The 23072-nt window shown below is 43.2% G+C and overlaps 2 protein-coding genes across 3 annotated transcripts in view; both read right to left on the minus strand.

Moving 5' to 3' along the window:
* Positions 1 to 15974, minus strand: part of C4H3orf52 (chromosome 4 C3orf52 homolog) — a 36319-nt gene extending 20345 nt beyond the window's left edge. For both annotated transcript variants that reach the window (XR_009503100.1, XM_059922162.1), the window contains exons 1-2: positions 15751 to 15974; positions 9333 to 9462 (exon numbers count right to left, since the gene is read on the minus strand). Coding sequence is in view for 1 of the 2 variants with exons in the window: in XM_059922162.1 (XP_059778145.1) it covers positions 9333 to 9462; positions 15751 to 15888 (268 nt within the window). In the remaining variant the exon portion in view is untranslated. The remainder of the gene's footprint in view (positions 1 to 9332; positions 9463 to 15750) is intronic.
* Positions 15975 to 22410: 6436 nt separating this feature from the next.
* The window catches only part of TMPRSS7 (transmembrane serine protease 7), a 42387-nt gene continuing 41725 nt past the window's right edge, over positions 22411 to 23072 (minus strand). Inside the window, exon 18 of the mRNA XM_059922163.1 lies at positions 22411 to 22581. Coding sequence (XP_059778146.1) covers positions 22411 to 22581 — 171 coding nt within the window. The remainder of the gene's footprint in view (positions 22582 to 23072) is intronic.

Genomic DNA, 23072 nt, shown 5'->3' on the forward strand with positions numbered 1-23072 from the left:
CTGGACACAGTAAGCAAGAATAAGCAGAAATGCTTTCTCTTCTCAGTAAGGCTGAATAAAGACAAGGGCTCGCCTCTATCATGATATAAATTTTGTTGTTTTATTTGATGCCACGGGGGGCTCAGATTCCCCTGAACACAGACTGGGAGAAGCGCGGTGGGAGCAAGTGGGAAGAACATGAACTCCTTTGTTAAACTGACCCTGTAGCTTAGCTACATGCACAGGTGTCAAGGCAGGCGCTGGAGACGTTCTGGAGGGGCCAGAAAACAATGGGGGATGGGGGGCAAGGAGCAGGGCAAGGAACTTTGCTGAATCCCCTTCGGTTCTGTACACATGCTGAGGAAGTGACCATCATCGAGCAGAACAGCTTGGGGATCAGAATCTGAGAGCGTGAGCATGAAGTCATCGCTCTCCAGGATGTCCCACAGGGGAATGTTGACACACTCTGTTTGCACTCAGAGCCCCAGGGCTCACGGGACTTACATTCCTGGGACAACAGTTGGCTGCTTGTGTTCTAAGGACTCTGAGCTAATTGATTTTTTAAGCAGTTAGAGCTAAAGGAAAAACACCCAAAGTCGGAGCCAGGAGTTCAAAGCTGGCATGCTGGCACTAATTATGCTCCCCTGGTTTCCTGCCGGGGTCACTCGGGGACCACCTCTCCGGCCCCAAGAAAGGCGTGGGTGACTGGAACCAGGTGTTTGCCATGAATTTTTTTTCTGTAATCCCACACCTCAAATGTAACATTATCAGCCTCTTTTACTGGACTCTGAGAAGACCACAGTGGCATCAATTCTGGGTTTATGATGGAAGTAAGAGTCCTGGTCCTTATTCCCTGAGGAAGTCTGAAGTGTGAGGCATGAGGAGCAAGGGAATGTGCAGAAGAATTAACAGAGCGGACCAGAGGCTGCCAGCCTTAGCAAGGCCAGCGCAATGTTGGCCCCTGGCTGGAATCTGGGACTTGGATCTCTGGAGTGTTCTCACGTTTCCTGGTAAGAGTGGCTGGCTGTGCCTCAACTGTTTGCAGAAACAGTGTGTCTTGTGCTGAGCCTCTCCTTTCCTGCTGGGAGTCTGGAGTTTTGGTGGGTACCGGGCAGAGCCTGCCTATGCGACCAACTCCAATAAAAACTGAATCTCTAATGAGCTTCCCTGGTGGACAACATTTCACACGTGTTGTCACAACTCATTGCTGGAGGAATTAAGTGCACTCTGTGTGACTGCACTGGGCAAAGACTCTTGGAAGCTTGCACCTGGTTGCCTCCATATTTTCCTTTATATCCTTTAGCTGTAATAAATCAGTCATCTTTATGAGTATATGCTGAGTCCTATGAGTCTTACCAGCAAGTGAGTCTTCAGTCTCACTGAATCTGGGGGTGATCTTGGGGACCCCAACACAGGGAATTATCCCTGCATCCTTATTTGTTGTAAGTCATCATGTTATTTTTGTCTGAGAATAAAAGTTACGCCCTCAAAGCAGAAAACTTGCAAAGTATAGGAAATTGTAGCAAAGCAAGAAAAAAATTACTAATAATTCTTTAATCAAAAGGTCCCCCCCATATTTTATATTATATATTTGAGGTCTTAATGAGAAGGTAACTTGTATACTGCTTTTTGTTGTTTGTTGTCATCATTTCTTATCTGTCTTGATTCTTTTGTTGCTGTTTACATATCAAAAGCCATTCCCCACGTGTTTAAAATTCCTTGCAAAGATTATTTAATGGCTGCACTAATGTTCTAAAACCATTTAGTGTTTTTATCTTTCCAATTTATAAATGCTGCTGCAATGGGTATCTTTGAGCTCTACACCCACCACATACATTTCCAGAGTAGATATCATTGCCTCAGAAAGGAATAAGGATGCCAGAGAATGGATACAGGAGTCACAGAACTGCTGAACTCAAGAGCACTAAGAAATGCCAGGTTTGCCATTGTATATTCTTACCTCCTTTGCCACAGACTAATTGACCATAAGTGCATGGGTTTACTTCTGGGCTCTCTATCCTGTTCTGTTGATCTGCATCTCTGTTTTTGTGCCAGTACCATACTGTTTTGATGACTGTAGCTTTGAAGTATAGTCTGAAGTCAGGGAGCCTGATTCTTCCAGCTCTGTTTCTCTTTCCCAAGATTGTTGTTGCTATTCAGGGTCTTTTGTGTTTCCATACAAATTTTAAGATTTTTTTGTTCTAGTTCTGTGAAAAATGTCATTGGTAATTTGATAGGTATTGCAGTGAATCTGTAGATTGCCTTGGGTAGTATGGTCATTTTGACAATACTGATTCTTCCAAGCCAAGAACGTGGTATATCTTTCCATCTGTTTGTGTCTTATTTGATTTCTTTCATCAGTGTCTTATAGTTTTCATAGTACAGGTCTTTTGCCTCCTTAGGTAGGTTATTCCTAGGTATTTTATTCTTTTTGATGTGATGGTAAATGAGATTGTTTTCTTAATTTCTCTTTCTGATCTTTCATTGTTAGTGTATAGGAAAGCAAGAGATTTCTGTGTATTAATTTTGTATCCTGCAACTTTATCAAATTCATGGATGAGCTCCAGTAGTTTTCTGGTAGTGTCTTTAAGATTTTCTACATATAGTATCATGTCATCTGCAAACAGTGACAGTTTTACTTCTTTTCCAATTTGGATCACTTTTATTAAGAAATGCCAAGTTCAGGACTTCCCTGGTAGTCCAGTGGTTAAGGCTCTGTGCTCCCAATGCAGGGGGCCCAGGTTCGATCCCTCGTCAGGGAACTAGGTCCCACATGCATGCCGCAACTAAGGAGCTTGCCTGCCGCAACTAAAGAGGCTGCGTGTCACAGCTAAGGAGCCAGCACAACCAAAATAAATAAATAAATAAATGATAATTTTTTTAAAAAAAGGAAGAAAGAAATGCCAAGTTCGTAAAGAGGTCTCCAATAATAGCTCTAATGACATATACTTAACTTGTATTATCTGAATGAATCTGTACACAACCTGGCTAAATAGTTGTGTGTGTTAAAATAACAATAACAGCAAAAAAATAGGCTTACTCAGTCAGCAGAATTTTTATGTTTTTAATGGGATTTAACCTAGTCAGTATTTCCATGTAGAGAAAACGTCTTTAAAAAATTGTAGTACAAGGGCTTCCCTGGTGGCGCAGTGGTTGAGAATCTGCCTGCCAATGCAGGGGACACGGGTTCAAGCCCTGGTCTGGGAAGATCCCACATGCCACGGAGCAACTAGGCCCGTGAGCCACAATTACTGAGCCTGTGCGTCTGGAGCCTGTGCTCCGCAGCAAGAGAGGCCACGATAGTGAAAGGCCCGTGCACCACGATTAAGAGTGGCCCCCACTTGCCGCAACTAGAGAAAGACCTCGCACAGAAACGAAGACCCAACACAGCCATAAATAAATAAATAAATAAATAAAATTTAAAAATTGTAGTACATACACAAAGGACACTGGAGGCACACAAAAACAGCTCTTAGGCGGGAATATAAGAAATGAGGCTGGAGAGGTAGGCCTTATATGCCAGATGTCTTCAAGAGATAATGGAGGTTGTTAAATGCCTCCCAGGAAGGAGATGAGGGTAAATCTGCTGGTGACAGATGGGATGAAATGGAACTGGGGGAGATTGGAGGCAGAGAGGCCACTGGACAAGAATGGGAGAGACAGATTTCGATTGACAGCAGTGAGAAGAGGAAGGAAGGAAGGGAGGGAGAAGAAAGACCAGGATGGTGGAAACAGAGCTGGCTGTAAAGGCAGCCAGACTTAGTTTGAATTCCAGCTCGGTTAGTCATTAGCCATGTTACTTGAGCAAGTCACTTAAATCTCTGAAGCAGTTTCCTCAACAGAAATGCCTACACTGTAGGTGACGGTAAAGATAAGAACTACCATATATAAAGTATACAGCACAGAGCCTTGCAGTAGGCAGGCAGTCAATGTTGAAAGTTTCTATCAAGACACTACCAAGGAATGATTGATAAGACCTGGTCATTATCTAGCTATAGGAAAGAAGAAGAAATCAAAAATGTTCCAAAGTATCAAGCCTAGGTAACACGAAGAATAACAGCTACTGTATTAAGCATTATGCACAGATACCCTGCTATGCACTTGTAGTTTTTACCTCATGTAATCCTCAAATCAACCCTATTAATTAAACATTAATGTTTTTATTTTAAAATGAAGACACTGAGGCTTAGAAAAAAATGCATAATTTGTTTAGGTCAGTCAATTGAGCTAGTAAGTAGGAGGGTCAAGGTACATTTATAGACACAGATTCAGAAATCATTTATATTTTGCAAATGTGGAAACTGAGGCCAAGAGCGTTGATGAATTTGCCTAAAGTTACACAATTGGATGATATAAACCTGGCCTCATGACTCACCATGAAACTATAAAAGGTGAGCTCAGTGGAGAAGGGGATACACATGACTAGTAGTTTCACATGGATAATGATTAAGATGATAACAGTTATTTCCAGGTACAGAACTCCAGCAAAGTGCATGACTAAAACTCAGGAAAAGTGTTCCAGGGGGCACCTCCGAGAGGGGCTGGCTGCTGCCTTGGGACTAAGTGAGCTTCTCAAGGGAAAGAATGAAGAATGAGAAAAGTGAGAAGGCTGAAGACATGCTTCCTGCAATCACAACATGGAGCCAAAGGCAGAAATAAAGTCCTGAAATCCAGAGTTCTGAAGGCCTGGAAGAGTACAATACAGTGGACAGAGCTGAAGGCTGCAAACAGGGCAGGGGAAGGGAGAAAGGCCATTGGGGATTTTTTTTTTGGTTTTTTGGTTTTTTGGTTTTTTTAAGCAGATATTCATTTTTAATTATTATTTTTATTTATTTATTTATTTTTGTCTGTGTTGGGTCTTCGTTTCTGTGCGAGGGCTTTCTCCAGTTGCGGCAAGCGGGGGCCACTCTTCATCGCGGTGCGCGGGTCTCTCACTATCGCGGCCTCTCTTGTTGCGAAGCACAGGCTCCAGACGTGCAGGCTCAGTAGTTGTGGCTCACGGGCTTAGTTGCTCCGCGGCATGTGGGATCTTCCCAGACCAGGGCTCGAACCCGTGTCCCCTGCATCGGCAGGCAGATTCTCAACCACTGCACCACCAGGGAAGCCCAGGCCATTGGGTTTTATGATCAGACACTTGCTGTTGACCTTTGGAAGAACAATTTGGGACCAATGGATACAGTGGTTTAGGAGTGAGCAGGAGATAAGATCCAAATACAGACCTCTCTTTCTAGAAGTTTGCCAGTGAAAAAAGAGGGAGAGAGAAATATATAAATGAAGTAGCAAGATGCTGACGGAAGATTGCTCTGAAGGAGAGACTATGTGAGCACATTTGAAGAGGCCCGAGAGGATGCTTAGAAAGAAAGGGCTCTATCTGAAGGTCCACGGGTCAGAAGAAGCTGGAGAGGATTCTATGGAGAACACAGGTGGAGAGGTCAGTCTTGGGAAGGCAGGAGAACATATGAGATGTGAGGGAAAGAGAAGCAGGTGAAAATGCAAAGAAATTTCAAGATACTGGGCTTGCTGTCTGCCTAGGATTTTCCCATGAGTCACCCTATACCAGGGAGCAGCCTGTGCAACTCGCTTGTCTGCCAGGACCATGTGATGTCATAAGATGTGGTTCTTATTCCCAACTCAAGGCAAAACAAACCCATCCAATACAGCACCACGTAGGAAGTCCCTGCTTGCATCTCAGTACCAGAGCCTCCCCTACTCACAGAAAAGCCCGTATGGTAAGAGAGCTGGGGGACATCACATAAGGGTTCCTAGACTGTTAAAACTGGTCACCTTTAAATCATATTTCTAAGCATCCACCTACTTGTCACAGTTTGGTTTCTGTAACATTTAAAATATTTTGCCCAAACCAAGGAAAGGTTTCACCAGTTAAGGCATTCCTAGGGTCTCTCCCCTCACTGTTCGGACAAATTAGTAAAGAAAGCAGAATCCTTGAGGATGCTTATCTGATTCTCCAAATTATCCAGACAGAAAATGACTTTGAGAGAGAGGAAAACTTTTTTTTTTTTTCCTTTACCCTTCACACCAAGGAATTTATAATTCCTTAGGGAGAAAGAGAAAATCCATTAAATACTTTTTTCCTAAAGAGCTGGGACAAAACCAGGCCTCTAGATTTAACAGGAAGGATTCCCTGAGCTCTGCCCGCACCCGCCCGCCAACCCCAAATTGTCCATTTTAAGAAGGTTTCATTGTCTCCTGTGAGCCTGGTGGAGTGCTAGCCTCTCCTCCACACTGTGGACACAGCCCAGGCTCAATGCCTTAAGCCGAGCCGTGATCCTGAATTTGCCATCACTTCAGTGGCGTACCATGGGCAGACTGGGGGGAGAGCCCACTCCAGGTGCAGGCAAGAAGGGGTGCACAGTCTGTAGAGAATTAATAATAATAAACCTGACCACAGGTTGGTCTGCTTGTATTATCACCACATCATGGCCATTCCTATCAATGTCAGTGACAAGCTACAGCTCTCCACTGGGCACCTCATTCTGGGTACCCTATTGGCCCCTCCCCAAATTGGATATCTTTCCGTACTGGGATGTATTTAGTGTCCCCTCTGGGTCCACTCCAGCTCCACGTTTATTATCACCTCCACCCCTGAGCCTCAGTCTGGGGACTACAGAGCCCCGAGACAGGAGAGTAAGGAGTTGGGAGAAAGGGAAGGAGGAGGGGAATGGCAAAGGTAGGTCCTGAGAAACTTCACTTCTTAATGAACCAGACAGCATCACTTCTTAACGAATGTACATTCATTCTTTTCTTTTTAAATTGAAGTATAGTTACTGTACAATGTTAGATAAGTTGCAGGTGTACAATATAGTGATTCACAATTTTTAAAGGTTATACTCCATTTACAGTCATTATAAAATACTGGTCATATTCCCCGTGCTGTACAATATACCTAATAGTTTGGATTTCTTTCTCCCCTACCCACATATCGCCCCTCCCACATTCATTAACGAATGCACAGCCTTCGACTCTCCCACCTGCCCTTTTCCCAGACAGCAGCATTTTCTACACAGCGCCCAGAAGTTCTACCAATATTCGATTCATATCAACGGGCTTGACAATTGGACAATGGCTGATTTTTGCAGACTGTCATCCCAGAAGTGCCCGCGGAGCTGCTCTGGGTGAGGCTGGGACTGTCATGGAGGGAGTCCTGTCCCTGCTCCTTTTTACCCATTACACCCCCCACTGCCTACTATGACCCTCCCCACAAGCCCAAACTCTTGAAAGTTGAGATGCCAAGTAAAATAAAAGTATTTCCCTGATTTAAAAAAAGTAAAAGTTTGAAAATCTCTCTTATGGCATTAACATATTTTAAACACAATTTTATAACCAAATTGAAAACAAAGTTTGCACCACAAGTGTTAAAAAACTCTTCCCTGAATCTGATCCTGTGAACTCTCAAGTCCCCCTGAGAAACTGTGGAGGGAAATGGAATCCCTTCTTCTGCAGGTTGCTCTTCGTGATTTGAAGAGGTCAGATGACTTTCTGAGAATGAGAATGGAAGGCAGCTCTTGGGTCTTGAGCTTTTTTTTTTTTTTTTTTTTTTTTTGGCCACTCGGCTTGCAGGATCTTAGTTCCCCAACCAGGGATCGAACCCATGCCCCCTGCAGTGGAGGCATGGAGTCTTAACCAATGGACTGTCAGGGAAATCCCTGGGTCTTGAGCTTTAGAATCCTAAATATCAAACCAACCAAATCTGTGGCATCATCCTTTGTTATAGGCCCCAGATGCCAGCAGATGGTTCAGCCAACTTTTAGGACAGCACTGGCTGGCTGTGATAGGACAAGGCTGTGTGACTCAATTTCAGTTTCAATATCCACATGTGGGAGATGATGGGAAGAGGGAGTATCAACACTCATACCAAAGCCATTGTCCTCAGTGTGATGAAGGAGGGGCAGCACCTCTTACCAACTTCTCCCTACCTCAGGACCAGCCTCTGGCCTCAAAGACACAGCCATTGCACCTCAACACTGCCTTAAGTAACTAAGCAAACATGGTGCCTGCCTGGGAAGCTCACATGCTAGAGGTTGGCACACCTCATCAGAGTTTTCCTATTTCTTCAGGTACTATAAAACTTTGAGACAGCAGATGAAAGGGTGGGGACAAGGAGGAACAGGAGGTGAGTGACAAATGCAGTTCCTTAGGAGAATTCCCAGGGCCCCCTCTGGAGAAACTCAGGGGCTGCCATTCTTGCTCTCATCCTGTAACTTGGTTTGCTATGGCGAGGCCGGCTCAACCTTTATCCTGTGGTGACCGGATCACCCTCACAAGTCTCCCAGTTCCAGAAGAGCCCCCCTCACACCCTTGTACCCTACAATCACCCACACATAGAAATGAAAGCACTTTTCTTCTTTCCTATTTTGAAATTGAAATATTGCCCACGGGGGGGAGGGGGTGTGCTATATTTATGCATCATAAAAAACAATACTGATAATCATAAAAAAATTAGCAACTACCTAAAAGGTTTTAAAAAGATGTGGAAGAGTACATCATGCAGTCATAAAAAAAAAAATGTTCACAAATAATTTTTAATGAATTGGCAAAATGATCTCAATGTAACATTAAAATCCTGAAGGTAAGCCACAGGATGATAAAAAACAATCTGATCGCAAATTATTTTTAAAATGCAAGTAAGAAAAAGACTAGAGAAAAATATAACAAAATATTAATAATGTGGATGGGCTTTATGGGTAACTGAACATGTACTATGTTCATATTCATAATAAAAAATAAAATGAGATAATGCATGTAAAATATATATTTAGCACCATGTGAATTTTTGTTTTGTACCACATACAACACAAATATAATAGTGATTTCTAAAATAAGTTAAAATAATGACAGCTTACAGATACATGGTTCTATAAAGTTTTTTAAATGCTTCCAAATACATTATTCATCATTTTACCATTACAATAATATACCAGGTACATCAGATAAAGTTATCGTTATACAATAATTACCTTTTTACAATAATTATCTTTATTAAACAAATTATTTAAAAAACTTTTCAAACACGCATGTGTAAGATACAATAAAACATAGTGCTTATGGAAATTAAAAATTTAAGAAATCTTCAACATCCAATGGGTAGCGTTTAAAGTAAAACAATGACCCCCGTACTTTTTCCAGAGTTCATAAAACAAACAAAAAAGAAAATAAAAAAGAAAAGCAAAAATCATGTATATCTCCCATCTATACAACATACCGCAAACCAGTTTTAAATTCATATTATAAACGATGAAGTAGCAGTGAGTAGGTCTTTGATTTCAGCGTTTAAGTCATAAGCATTACATGAGTTCTCAAAATGCATCAATTTAGTCCTGTTTAAATGCTCTTACCTCCAGTCAGACATAAGCTTATGATGATGACTATAACGAGACCTAGGAAAACAGAGGCGAGGACCATCCACAGTTTGCACTTTCCAACCAAGTTCTTATTACAGGAGTTCCAAGGGCTTTCCTTGTCAGCCTGGAAAGCAGACGGAGACTTAGAGGCACTCACTTGGTTTCAGCAAACATTTTTTAATACTCACTATGGGCCAGTGACACAGAAATGAAGGCAGCAGGATCCTGACCTCAAGGGGCTCCACCCTACTGAGGCAAGTTTACAAAAGGACAGAATGGAACCTCACAAAGAAGTTAGCAAGAAAATGCTCTGGGGACTCTGAGGTGGGAAGGACAGGCAGGATTTTGAAGGATGGACAGAGAAAGGCATTCCAAACCCAGGAAAGAATATCCTCCGTGTCGACTCATAATGAAATTGGCCAAGAGATGCATCTGATAGGAATGTGGGTTTCAGAGGCAAGTAATGAGAGTTAAGATTAGAGGGAGTGAAAGGCTGGAGCATATCTGAGAGGGTCTTGAATGCTGCCAGAGCAGTTTGGACTTAAATTGGCGTGTACTGGGAACCCATTGAAGGTTTTTGGCACACAAAAGCTGAGTAGAGGATTAAGAGAATGATGTATAGTTTAGACCAAGAAAGAGCTAAGAACCTTCTGCTGGGGCCCAGACTCTATATAATAAAGGCCTGGAAAGGGAATGAAAGGGAGGACAAGGACAGGAGAGATACCAGAAAACAAGCTGCAATGTGTGTAGTGAGGCAGACGGTGGGGTTAAAGTAAATAATTTCAACCACTCTGGTCTACTGAACACCAACACTGTTTCACTTCATCTGAACAGCCCTGCAAGGGAGGTATTAACCCATTTCAAAGATGCAGTTGGGAGAGATTAGCCAGGACTAATCCCTGCTGCGTGACACTGCCCCGCTCACTCGTTCTCCCATTGGTCTACAGCGTCCCCCAGGCACTGTGTGGGGCTCCAGGTTATGAGTGTGCCCGGCCACCTCCACTCTCAGTACTGCCACCTGTCCCTAAAAGGTCCCATTCCTCTCCTCCTACTTCCTACATGGAGACCATGGGAAACAATGGAATATGATGGGGAAAAAAATGTGTTTTCTGTATCAGGATCCCAATCCCAGCTATACCACTTAAAGGCAGGGTGACTATCAGCAAACTCCTTACTGAAACTCACCAGCCCCAAGGTCCTCACCTGTAAAACACGTAAGTAATAAATCTAGCTCACAGGGCTGTTATAAAAACTAGGGATGGGCTTCCCTGGTGGCGCAGTGGTTGAGAATCTGCCTGCCAATGCAGGGGACACGGGTTCGAGCCCTGGTCTGGGAAGATCCCACATGCCGCGGAGCAACTGGGCCCGTGAGCCACAATTACTGAGCCTGCGCGTCTGGAGCCTGTGCTCCGCAGCAAGAGAAGCCGCGATGGTGAGAGGCCCGCGCACCGCGATGAAGAGTGGCCCCCGCTTGCCGCAACTGGAGAAAGCCCTCACACAGAAACGAAGACCCAACACAGCCATAAAGAAATAAATGAACAAATAAATAAATAAATAAAAATTAAAAAATAAAACTCCTCACCAAATCCCCCCCACCCCCATGTAAAATAAAAAAAAAAAAAAAAAAAAAAAAAAAAAACTAGGGATCACGCACGTGAAGCACTTGCTAAACAAGGGTAGAGTGGAGGTCACACTTCGGAGCCCCTGAGCGCACTTGACACTGGCTCTCAACACACAGGAGGCAGTGGTTACGTGGAGTATTCACCTGCCTCACCAAGCGGCAGCAGGCACTTCCTGAATCTGTGCCTCCTTAACTTTCTCTCCCATCGTGATTTTAGTGGCAGCCATCAGAAAAGGAAACTGTCCACGTAAGGACTACAGTTTAATCTTTCTCAATGAGAGGGTCCAAGCCTGCATATCAGAATCACGTGAAGGGGAATTTAAACAACAAACACCTAGGCCCTACCCGGACCCAGGGGATCAGATTGCAGGGAAGGTGGGAGCAGCCCCAGTTTGTCAATGTAGACTTCCCAAGGTAAATCAGCTGCTTTACGAGGGGTGGGCCCCTGGTCTGGAGCCTCCTTGCTCTTCAGGAACCAGGTCAAATCTCTCCTTTCATGGAGGCCTCACTACCAGCCCACCCGTGGAGAGATCTCCCAGTACACACAGCTAATCTGCCGCTGCCACTGCCTGCCTTGTCTGGTTTCAGGTCTGAATATAAACAGATACTGGCCTTATCTTCCTAGGGAAAGTGAAACCACATAGAAGGAAGGGTGGCTCTTAAAATTCCCCTCTCATATCCCATACCTCTGCCTCATACAAGTAACAGGCACTTAATAAATGTGTGTTGCTTAGTTATAGTGGGCGCCCAAAGTTTTGAGAAGTTCTAGAGTGGTCACACTTTGGAGCCCCTGCATGCACTGGCCCTTCGGGTGGGGTATGAGGGGTGCAGTAAAGGCCCCGTCAATATCTGGACAGAGGGAAACCCTCCTGAGGTAAGCGTGTGTGGAGTCCAGGGATGGCACCACCGCTCACCCCTACCCACAGACTGAGCATTGCTCCAAGGTCACCAAAGCTAGAGGCTCAACAAGGCACACAAGAAAGAGGAGTCCCAGTACAAGAAGCCTTGAACTTCTCAGGGGACAGAAACATATCCTCCTATTTACAGAGCTCCTGAGACACATGCCATTTTCAGTCCCTGTACAAGACACAGCAGGAACCATAAAGATTAGTGCAAAATGAAATGGTTTGGAGTCTCAAATGAGCCCATGAATGAGGGTCAATGCACCCCTTTGGCCTTTTGTGCCTTCACCTATGCTATCCCTTAGAGACCACAAACTAGGGCGCTGGTGGTGTGAAGAGACGAATATTCTGACTTCCTGCGGGAACTCAGCTCAGAATTACATAGCCCTCCTCTGTAGGAAATGCCTCTTCCGGTCCAGCCCATCACTGCCATCCTACAGGCTGGCCCCCTTCTCCTGCCATCAGCCCGAAGGCAGAGACCACTATCCTTTGAATGACTAATCTTCACCTATTTTAAGTCATCGTAAAATGGTCTGTCAGCCACACCCAACCCATCGACAGAGTACAGTGCTTCTCAGCGGTCTGCACACTAGAATCAACACAGGAATTCTATTTTTTCCGAAGTGCCCCCAGGAGAGTCCACCCTGCCTTGAGGGTGGAGAGCCTCTGATCCAGCAGATGCGTGTTACCCATGCACACTGGGCCATGAAAACACAATGCCTCCTTCACTGCCTTCTTTAGCATTTCTTGCCCAAATTCTAGGTCATGAGGAGAGGCCACAGGCAGGTTCTTCTCCAGAGTGGCTTCTGAAGATTTTTGCAAACTGCATCTTACACCCTATGATTGCAGTATATGGCCCAAGAATTTTTGTGACTTTCCTCTGACTATTCCCCCAGATATATTCACATCCTTCTTCAAATAAGGTCCAAATACATGACATAAGGTCCTGAAACAATGGCAGGACTACATATCTCTTAGATACAAAAAGCTTTTCTTCTCTTTGGCTCAATTAGGAAAAGGTATTATATAGATCAGGGGAAATTTTTCTTAGCACACAGTAAAATCTATACTTTGTAATCTTCATTGTGGGATTTAATCCACTTGTTGACTCAAGCATGGAAGAGCCAGTTGATTCTTGTCCTAAATTCTGAACAACACATGTCAATGGGCTGATTTTTAGCTAGCCCATTCATATGTCTTGCCTGCCTCAAAACTACCCAGGGATTATTATTGCTATTATTAAAATGATGCTGCCATCCCTTAAAATGCCTCTGGGACTTCTATCTGAAAACTGAGGTCAGAGTCCGTGAAATGAGCCATTAAAGAAAAGTAGTCTTATTCAATTATCCCTAATGCTTTTTCCAGTTTTGACCCAACTATATTGCCATGTTTACAGTGATGGCAGGCAGAGTGAAGTTCAATGGCTTACAATCGTTTTCCCTCAAGCCCCCAAACCCAAATTAAGAGACAGAAAGTTCTTTCTACTGCCTTTGAATACCCTCCCAGATTAGCCCTTCCAAGTAGGAAGATACCCATGATATGGGATGTCTTCTTCCCGATGGTCCCCAAACTGTTCCCTGCTCCTCATGCATCTACCCATCTGCTCACGTCTCCCTCATCATTCCAGATACGCTACTCAATTCCTCATATTTCACCTACGTTCCATAACTTACAGAAATTAGTAATAATATATAACAGGCAATTATACAGAAATAAATGTTATATATAATTTTATTTATATATTCAAATTATGTACATATATATAAACATATAAAATAAATCAAAAAAAGCAGCACAGGTTTGAGAAACAGCCTGAGTTCAATTTCAGAGCCACCACTGGGTGAACTTGAGTATTTTGGTAACTCCTGAGTCTCAAGTTCTTCACTCAGTTTCTTCTTCTGTCAAATCAGAATGCCACCCCCTTCCTCTGAAGTTTGTTGTGCTCATTAAACGCATTTATGTAGCAGAAAGTGTTTGGCACATGATAGGTACAAAACATATGGTTAATAAAAACACATGGACTTATGCTACCTTTCAAAATTGGAAATCTTAACATACAGTTTAAAGAGACCTACACACAAAAGTCTTTAAGAGTCTGGATCTTGTGCTTGTGGCTACACTAGTTGACTTTTCAATTTAAAATACACTTCAACTGATTCTATGGAACCAAAGAGAATGATTAACACATTAGATGAGGATTTTTTTTTCCTCTTTTTAAAAATGTTTCCTCTTCAAGCATTTCTAGAATGTTCTCCAAGTGCTGATGTAACCCTTCATCTTCACGCCATTCTGTCCCTCACACAGCTTTCCTATTTCCTTCACAGCTTTGTATTTCCTACAAAGCTAGTTCACAAGGAAGTCTCAGATATCTGTATACACCTGGCTAACAAGGAAGTAATTAAAACATGAAAAAGCAATCTCTACCGGGTAGGTTAAATGATAATAAAATACTGACACCCTGTATGTGTCCTGCACCGTCTACTCCTCCATTGTATTCAACATGCATTCCCAGGCCTCACAAAGAAGACTGTTGGCCACATTACATTACCACCAGTTGACAGCTGGGAAAACATAGACCTTAGTGCCTTGCCTTGGGACACACCTTTTAATGGGGAAGTTGTCACCAGAATTCATATCTCTGGATTCAGTCCCAAACCATGGAGTCCGTGGGGTGTCCTGGGTCTATCTGACATAAGGCAAGTACTCTCAATTCCCATTCCTAGACATTGCCTTGGAGGATACATACAGCAAGTCCACAGTTGCAGCCACTTGCACAGAGATCAAATCATCTTCCTCCAACTTTCATTTTTCTATGGTATTCATCTTTCATTCAAATATAAGGTACCAAATTACTCTCCAGGGTACCTATAAAAGCAGACTTTACAGTATTACTAGGAATCAAGGAGGAAGCAAAAGCAATGCTTTCAACTTCTGAATTTCCTGCTTATCCCCGAAGTCAACAGTTGAGCTGCCAAAGGGATGGCAGTAGAGGAGAGGGCCCTAGAAAAACCAGGTTGGAACCATATGTGTATATATGCGGAGTTCCATATACCAAATTAACATCAAGCCAGTTAGAAGGGTTAATCAGAAGGTAGAATTCAAAGTCTCTGTTGTGTTACAAGCATTTGATCAGAATGAATAACTTTCCTGCCCCTGTTAGAGCTGAATCAGAAGAGTTCAGCCTAAACATCACCAGGGACTTACTTAGAAACTGAGATGAGGCCAAAGCAAATGAGGCATAGTCTTGTTCTTTGAGACAAGAACTTGGAAATTATTTCCCTTAGTTGAGCAGGGCAAGTTCACCCCCCAGGCCTTCTGTACTTGCTCTTTTCTCCCTTCTCCCCTACATCTCTTCCTGTGAAATCAAATGGCCAGACAGAGAGAAGACAGAAAGTGTAAACCCAGGGGATGGCGAGCCGGGATGGGGGATGGTGGGCGGTGGGTGAAGGCTGGGGGAGGGTGGAGGGCGAGGGCAAGTAGCAAGGCAGTATAGGAAAGGAAGGCAAAGAATTCTCAAGAAAAAGAGACACCAGTTATCGCTGGTTCTCCCTACCGGAAAAAGAAAAACCAAGTTAAAGAACTTTTTAAGACCACCTCTACCTCTGGGGATTCTCTCTCTGAAGAGAGCAGCCGCACACCTCCCGGATAAGATTCCTCAAGTTCCTTGGAGCCGGAGGGATCCGAGGGCCCTCGGGCAGGCTCAAGGTGGAGGGCATTGTTGTGTCTGCTCCATTCAGAATATTCCAGCGCGCACCACCGGCGCTTGGGGTCTGCTGCGCCCAGAGAGCTGGCTGGAAACCGGAAACTGTGCGGTGCCAGGCCCAGGTCCTGGCCGGCAGCCTGGCTCAGAGCCCGTTGGAAAACGCCGCCAGAGCGAAGACGACCTTACCTGAACTGGGCAGGGCTCCTCCTCTAGAGCAAAGATGCCCTGGACGGCTCCGTTGAGAGGCGCCTGCTCGTCTGGCTGCCCCTGGATCACCGAGAGCTCCAGCTCATCTCCTGGAGATGGGGGCCTGGCCCCCTCCATGGACGGGCAGAGGAGGATTAAACAGCCCGCCAGGAAGCAGGACGCATACACCCGAGGGTGCAAAGTGGCCTCGCGCGTGGCTCGCCCTACGCCCCCGGTGGGCGGGGCCGGGAGCCCTCGGGCGGTGGGCGGGGCCTGGTGGGGCGTGGGGAGCGGGGAGCTGGAGGCTGGCTTTGACGCCCGGGAAGCACCCGTAGCTCCCGCCAGGTGCCGCAGCCTTGCCCGGCTGTGAGCTCCCGAACACAGCGGAAGAGGGCTGTTTTTCTGGTTTGTTCGGGGCGCTGTCTGCTCTGACCCTTGCTATTTGTACATATACAAAGCAGAAGCTGAGCCGAGGGCCTGATTGGGCGTCGGGCTGTGGCATGGATGGACATTCCAACCTCCTCGAGGAGCTGTCTGTTGCAAGGGCTTGCCCCAGTTTTCTCTGCCTAGCAAAATTTCATTCATTAATCAACATGTAACTATGAACATATAACTATCTCCTGCGTGCCGAGCATCGTGCGAGGCTCTGAGCCAATGAAGGTGCATAATACGAATACACTCCTTCCTCTTACGAGTCCAGAGTCAGGCAAAGACACCGTAATGAGTGGTGGAGGAAACAGCAGGCTCAGGAACCAGGCTGCCCAGATTAATCCCCTCTCACAGGGTTCCTAACTGCGAGACCTTGGACTTTCATCTTTCTGTGCCCAGTTTCCTCATCTGGAAAGTTGACATAATGTTAGTACCCCCCTAAGGGAGTTGTTGCCCGATTAAAAGAGTTGATGTCAGCAAAGCACTCAGACATATAGCAAACATTCATAAACGTTGGCTATTATGTACCTTTGGGAAGAGGAGTCACAGATACCCCACCATCACCACCACGACATACATACACACACACACACACACACACACACACACACACACACACACAACCTGAGGAAAAAGTATATGCACCCACTCACAATCCACAGTCCATAGTCAGAACTTATGGTCTTGAGAGCCTGAAATTATATTTGCTATGCAGGGTGTGCTGATCCTCTCAAGCTTCTGCTCAGAGCTGGCTTGCTTCCCTACTTCTCATCCCTGCCCCCAACAAACATACATATTGAGATGAGTTTGAGGCATGGACCTGGCACATATAAATCAGCTCCATTTCAGAAGATGTTGACATGCGTCCAAAAATCCAGCACCCTCGATGCCTACTGTTCAGACACTGCCTAGATATCGGGTCTCTAGTTGTCTCTTGCCTGCTGCCAGCTCATCTGGACTCTGGACTCCATCTGCCTGCTGGATGGGGTTGTGCTAACTGCAGCCACTCAGCTGCTGGCCGGCACTGACTTCTGCTTTCTCTGCCCTAAAAGGCAGGACTCAGTCTGCATTCTCAGCTGGGATTTTGTAAGAAGGTTTCTAATGAAGGAGCAAGGGTTAAGGGAACCAAGAAGGGGCACCAAGGCACCCAAGGACTAGCAATAGCAGAAAGCCCTCTATACCCTGAGGCTTAAAAGGGACTAGAGCTTGATTAAAAACTAGAACCATCAGTTGGGCCCTCTTGACAGGATCTGTAGTCACAAAAATTTGCAGCCACTGCCAGGACTACGGTCCAGCAGAGAGGAAAAATACTCTGATCTTTCTCTCCACCTGCCAGGGTTTTGCCCGTTAAATCCCATTGGAAACTGGTGATGGAGGTTGGGGGTCAGCCTCCCAGGCTAAGAGCAGAGAATGAATCAGAGGTGAAAAGAGAGAGGAACCTGCATGTATACCTTTCCCTGCAATAATTAACTTCTAGTCTTCCTTCTCAGACATTCAGTAGTCAGTAGACTCCTCTGGTCTGACCAGATTCCTCTTCCTGGCTGGCCCTTCCCTCCCCCATTCTGTTGCCACTCCCCACATCTTTGTATATGATGCTCCCTCTGTTTCAAATGTTTTTCCTTCCACTCCAGCCCGCTTTCTGTGTGGACAACTCCCCTTCATCTTTAAATCCAAGCTGAAGCACACTTTTCCCGATAAACCTTCTCTGATTCCCTTCCTCCACCAAAAGTTATCCACACTCTTCTCTGCTACCAATACACGTTGTTCCTGTGCTAACCATGTCACATATTCAGTCTAATTTAATTCAACAAGTAGTACTGAATGCTTGCTATGTGTCAGGCATTCTTCTTGGTGCTTGAGATGTATCTGAAGAGATAGCTAAATAAAACAGAATCACTGCCATTGTGAAACTAATATTTACTAAGGGGGAGCAAACTTAAATAACGTTTTTAGAATATTAGGAGGTGGTGCGTGCTATGGGAAAAAAAAAAATAAGGTAAAGAAGAGTATGGGAGGTTGGAGAGCGGTGCAGTTGGGAGTTGCGATTACAAATAAGTTGACCAACTTAGGCCTCATTAGGAAAGTGAAATTTGAGCAAAGAGTTGAAGATGATAAGGAATTAGCTCTGCAGATTTCTGAAAGAAGAAGGAACTCCAGGACAAAGGACCTGAGACTGGAGCCTGTCTGACTTTTACTGTCTGAGAATCAGTAAAGAGGCCAGAATGGCTAAAATGGAATATGAGCAGGAATTTCTCTTTCCTTGTCTGCCTCCAGCATTTGTTTAATCTCCTCGAGGTATCTATGTTCCCAGTACTCGCTCTGTATCCAGCACAGTGCCCTCTGTAAATGTTGATTAACTTGAATATTCTCGGTAATGACAGCTTGCTAGACCCAAGGCCTTAGACCCTGACTAGAACCATTAAAACCTCTCTAACCCTGACTCCTATCCTTACCCAGCCCCAGACCATCTTTCCCATAATTTCCTCATTTGACTGCAGGAGCTCATTCTCAGTGGGAGATTCCCTCTGTTGTGTGGGATGGATTGTAGCTATCTTCCAAGCCTGGTTTCTCCATGAACAGATGTCTAAAATCTCCTTCACTCTCCCAGAGAACCAGAAAGCTACTGTTTCCTGTCACAGGCATATTCTACACCACATCTCTCAATGCCTTCTGAGTACCACGAGGCGAGGTTTATTTATTCTCTTATCTAGACTCGAATGCATTTCCAGAATTCCATAAGACTAGCCCTTGTACACTGTTGACATCCCTATGGTGGTATAGGTTTTGAAGACAAGGAGAGTTAGGATCAAATTTAGACCCTCACTATCTGTGTGTTCTTAGGCAAGTTGTTTACAGTCTATGAGCTTCTTTCCTCTTTATAAAATGATTCCTACCCAGTAAAGTTAGGAGGATTAAATGAGGTAATTAAAGTAAAGCATTTATTCCTGTGCCTGGCAAAAGCAGAATCGCAGTAAATATTCCTTTCCTTTCCATAACTATGAGTATCTCTGTAACTAATACCCACCTACCCCAAACTCTTTGCACCCAGCAATAACCTTTGATTCAATATACTTTCTTTTGATATTGATTTGTGTTCCTGTCTTGTCACATTTTCTGGATTGCTGACACTTGCTCACACCTCCCCATATTGCCTGAACTACTTAAATTCTTACTTGCAACCTGTTCCTGATTTCTGATAACTGCAAATTTCTTCATCTCCAGACAGCTGATTTGGAATGTAGGTGAATGTACCAACTTCTACTTGAGGACGTTTTTTATCCTTCCAGTCTGACTCTAAACTGAAGATTCAGATGAGTTAGAAAGAAGTGTTTCTCCCTGGAAGTAGAACCAGGTGTAGATTAAATAATTCTTGTTGAAGTTTAGGATTTGTGAATGAGGAATCAAATTCTATCTAGATTTCTTTTTGCATTTTCTTCAAAACTGACTTCTATAGGGGTAGCTTTTTAAAGGATATTGTTCTTTCATAAATAGTTCTTTAAATGTGCTTTTTTAAAGTATACTGTTCTTGCACAAATAATCTAAAAATTATTATTGACTCAAGTACTTTAGTTCGTTCAAGGGGTTCAAATGTAAATAACATTAAAAAATTCAAACATACTTCTTGCCAAGACTTGCTGACCAGTATAAGATTTTCAATTTTGCTTTTCTTGTCATAGTACTTGCTCTTCTTTCTTCATCTCCTTTAAGAGCAAATAATTTCCTAAATGGTTATCATATAAAACAAAAATTAAAGTAACATCATTAAAGTGAGGTCACCAAAGCATCTCATTAGCTTCAAATAGGTCTATGCCTCTTCAAAACACCACATTTTTTAAAAATTTATTTATTTATTTAGTTATTTATTTATTTTTGGCTGTGTTGGGTCTGCATTTCTGTGCGAGGGCTTTCCTTAGTTGTGGCGAGTGGGGGCCACTCTTCATCGCGGTGCGCGGGCCTCTCACTGTTGTGGCCTCTCTTGTTGCGAAGCACAAGCTGCAGACGCGCAGGCTCAGTAGTTGTGGCTCATGGGCCTAGTTGCTCCACGGCATGTGGGATCTTCCCAGACCAGGGCTCGAACCTGTGTCCCCTACATTAGCAGGCAGATTCTCAACCACTGTACTACCAGGGAAGCCCCCAAAACACCACATTTTGTACCCATATGTTGACAGATGACAAGCAGTACTATGCTGAACATCAGCAATTAGAGCAATTGGATCAGCCACTCAGGATAATCAAGCAGAAAACAAATGAGAAATAGTTGGTTGGCCTGTGGTATTTCATTTTGCAGTTTTCCAGGCACTGTGAAGGGTGAGTCCCTACAAATTCTCCCCAATAGTCTAGCATATGAAAATGCTCCTGTCTTTGTTTTTGGAGACCATTCCACTCTGTTAACTAAACCAGTCTTGGAATTTGCCTCTACTCACACCTTTGCAAAAATAAAGTCGATATTCCTACGTCATTCAGGTTCTAAATGCATCTTGGCATGAAGTAGCCAAGTAAGTTAAACTGGTGTTTCTCAACCTTTTCCCCATGTCTGTACTGATGAGGAACACGGTACACTCACATTAGCACCAGCAAGTGCTTAGAATGGTAGCATGTATGCGTGGTTTGAAAACTCCCTCTGATGAATCTGATAGATCATGCTAGCCATCCTCCATCTCCTAACTGAGATCACAAACTTATGCAAAGTTGTGAGGTATTTTGTTGAATAGCAAATCTCCTTAGAAATCACCATAAGTAAAAAGTACAATTCACCGTGTACCTAGGTCACAGCAATATCAGGCAAAATAAACCTAGGTTTTAAGAACTGTCAGCCTAATTTGTTGTTCTATGCCATGGGTTCAGTAGCTAAATCTCCCTTTGTGGATTAAGGAGAACACTTGGCCCTCTGAATTGCACTATGCCACAGCCAGTTTACTGAATCCTCAGGGACCTATTCAGAGGTGTATCATTAAAACATTTTTCCTTTATCTGAAGGAAACAGTCTTTTAGCAAATCAAAATATGTTTTGTGAAATGGAAAACATTCACTATCTCAGGGAAATCATATCCAGGTTTCAGTCTTACTATCTGATCTGGGTTATGACACCTTTTACTCTCTCTTCGTTTGCTGTTACATTAAGTTTTTCCGAAGTCCTGTGAAATCCAGTTTCATTATTTTGGACCCTACTTAAAAATAGCATTGCTATTACTTTCTTTGACTTTGTCCCAGGGAAAAAAATAATATCATTCTTCTCCTTTCTGCTGTTTCTACCTATTTGGTGATATTGTTAAGTACGGCCTCTATTAATGAAAAGATTATTCTGAGATTATGTGTGAAACACTCTAAATCAAAACAAAATAAATCAATAACTATGATGTATTGAGCATGTACTATAGGTTTACAACTATGCTAGGTATTACACGGCTCTGATAATAAAATAAAGTCTTGGCCATTGGAGTTTTATAAAGGGATCAGAAGTCAGATGATAATATTCTGAAAATTTTCACTTTCCAAAAATTCCTTTGTCTTTCAACTGCTGACCAGCATTGCCACAATTTTCGTAAATCCCCTGTAAGTGCTTTCAATCCAACTACCACAATGCTTCATTCTATTGTTTTAGTGAAGATTACTAATTAGTAATTGACAAATAAGTTTTGTTAGTTGTTTGATGGTTTCTCTGTACACAATATTACCATGTTACAGCTGAAGAAAAGTCCTGTGATATGGTTAGACAAATTGGATTGGAAAATAACAATATAGGTACTTCCTCTGTCAATAACTGAGTTTAGCTTTATTTGCAATTGTGAAGGAGTCATTTTTATGCATTTAATTTCATTAGAACACTGAAGATCTGGCATGGTTTTTTTAATGGAACTTATTTCAATAAATCAGTTTTGCCTGGATCCTTATAAATACCTGCCCTTGAATAGGAACATAAAGTAAGGTATGGATTCTTGAGCATCTCACCCACTTTTTGTCTTATTTTAGAGGTTTGGTTCATGACATTACTTTAGTTTTCTTCCATTCCTGAATCAATGGCCCTTTGATGCTTAAGAATGAATACAGCTCTATCCTTGAGACAGTTTTTCAGGGAATAAAATACATATTAATCTTTCTGACTTTCAATACCAAATGTATGCAATCTGAGAGTTCCAGCAGAAAAAAAATATCTCATTTTACTGATAATTACTGCATTCTTTTTTAAAGACTCTATCACATAAAACACAGTCAAAAATCAAACTTGCACAATTACAAAAGAGAAGGGACATATTTATGAATCCAGGGAACAAAGTTTGACACCCTTGTGTAAACACCAGGAAAGTCTGGTCTTCCACATCCATGTCCCCAGCTAACAATGCCAGTCAAAATCCATTTTCCATCACTTTTTCTTCGACAGGACAAAGGTCCACCCGAATCTCCCTACACAAGAAGATAATGTAAGTAAAAAGCACATTTGTCCCATGATCATCAATTTTGCATTAAGGTGTCTAATGAATTGTGAGCAAACTCCTACTCTGACAGGCTCTTGCTTGGCTAACTACTATGCAGTTTGGGGAAGTAACAAGAAATAATGTGAAACTTCTAATGTCATTTTAGAATTATTTTTCCTATAATCAAAAAGGTGAATTCATCATAAGAAACTAGATTCTTTAGGCCAAGAGTGACATTAGAAGATTCTTGCAGAGGAAACAATTCTCACATACCTCCAAAAAAATAACAAACCTCAATAGTAATAATAATGACAATAATAATAATAGCTAACATTTATTTAGTGCTGGTATGTGCTAAGCACTGTTTTGGGTCATTTAATCCTTACAATAACCTTTTGAGGCATGGTTATCTTGGAAGGTAGGTTGACTTCTACCTCTGGGCCATGCATATAGGTAGTGATCCTAAAACACTGCGTGTGT

Source organism: Balaenoptera ricei, chromosome 4 (assembly GCF_028023285.1).
Source record: "Balaenoptera ricei isolate mBalRic1 chromosome 4, mBalRic1.hap2, whole genome shotgun sequence".
NCBI lineage: Eukaryota > Metazoa > Chordata > Mammalia > Artiodactyla > Balaenopteridae > Balaenoptera > Balaenoptera ricei.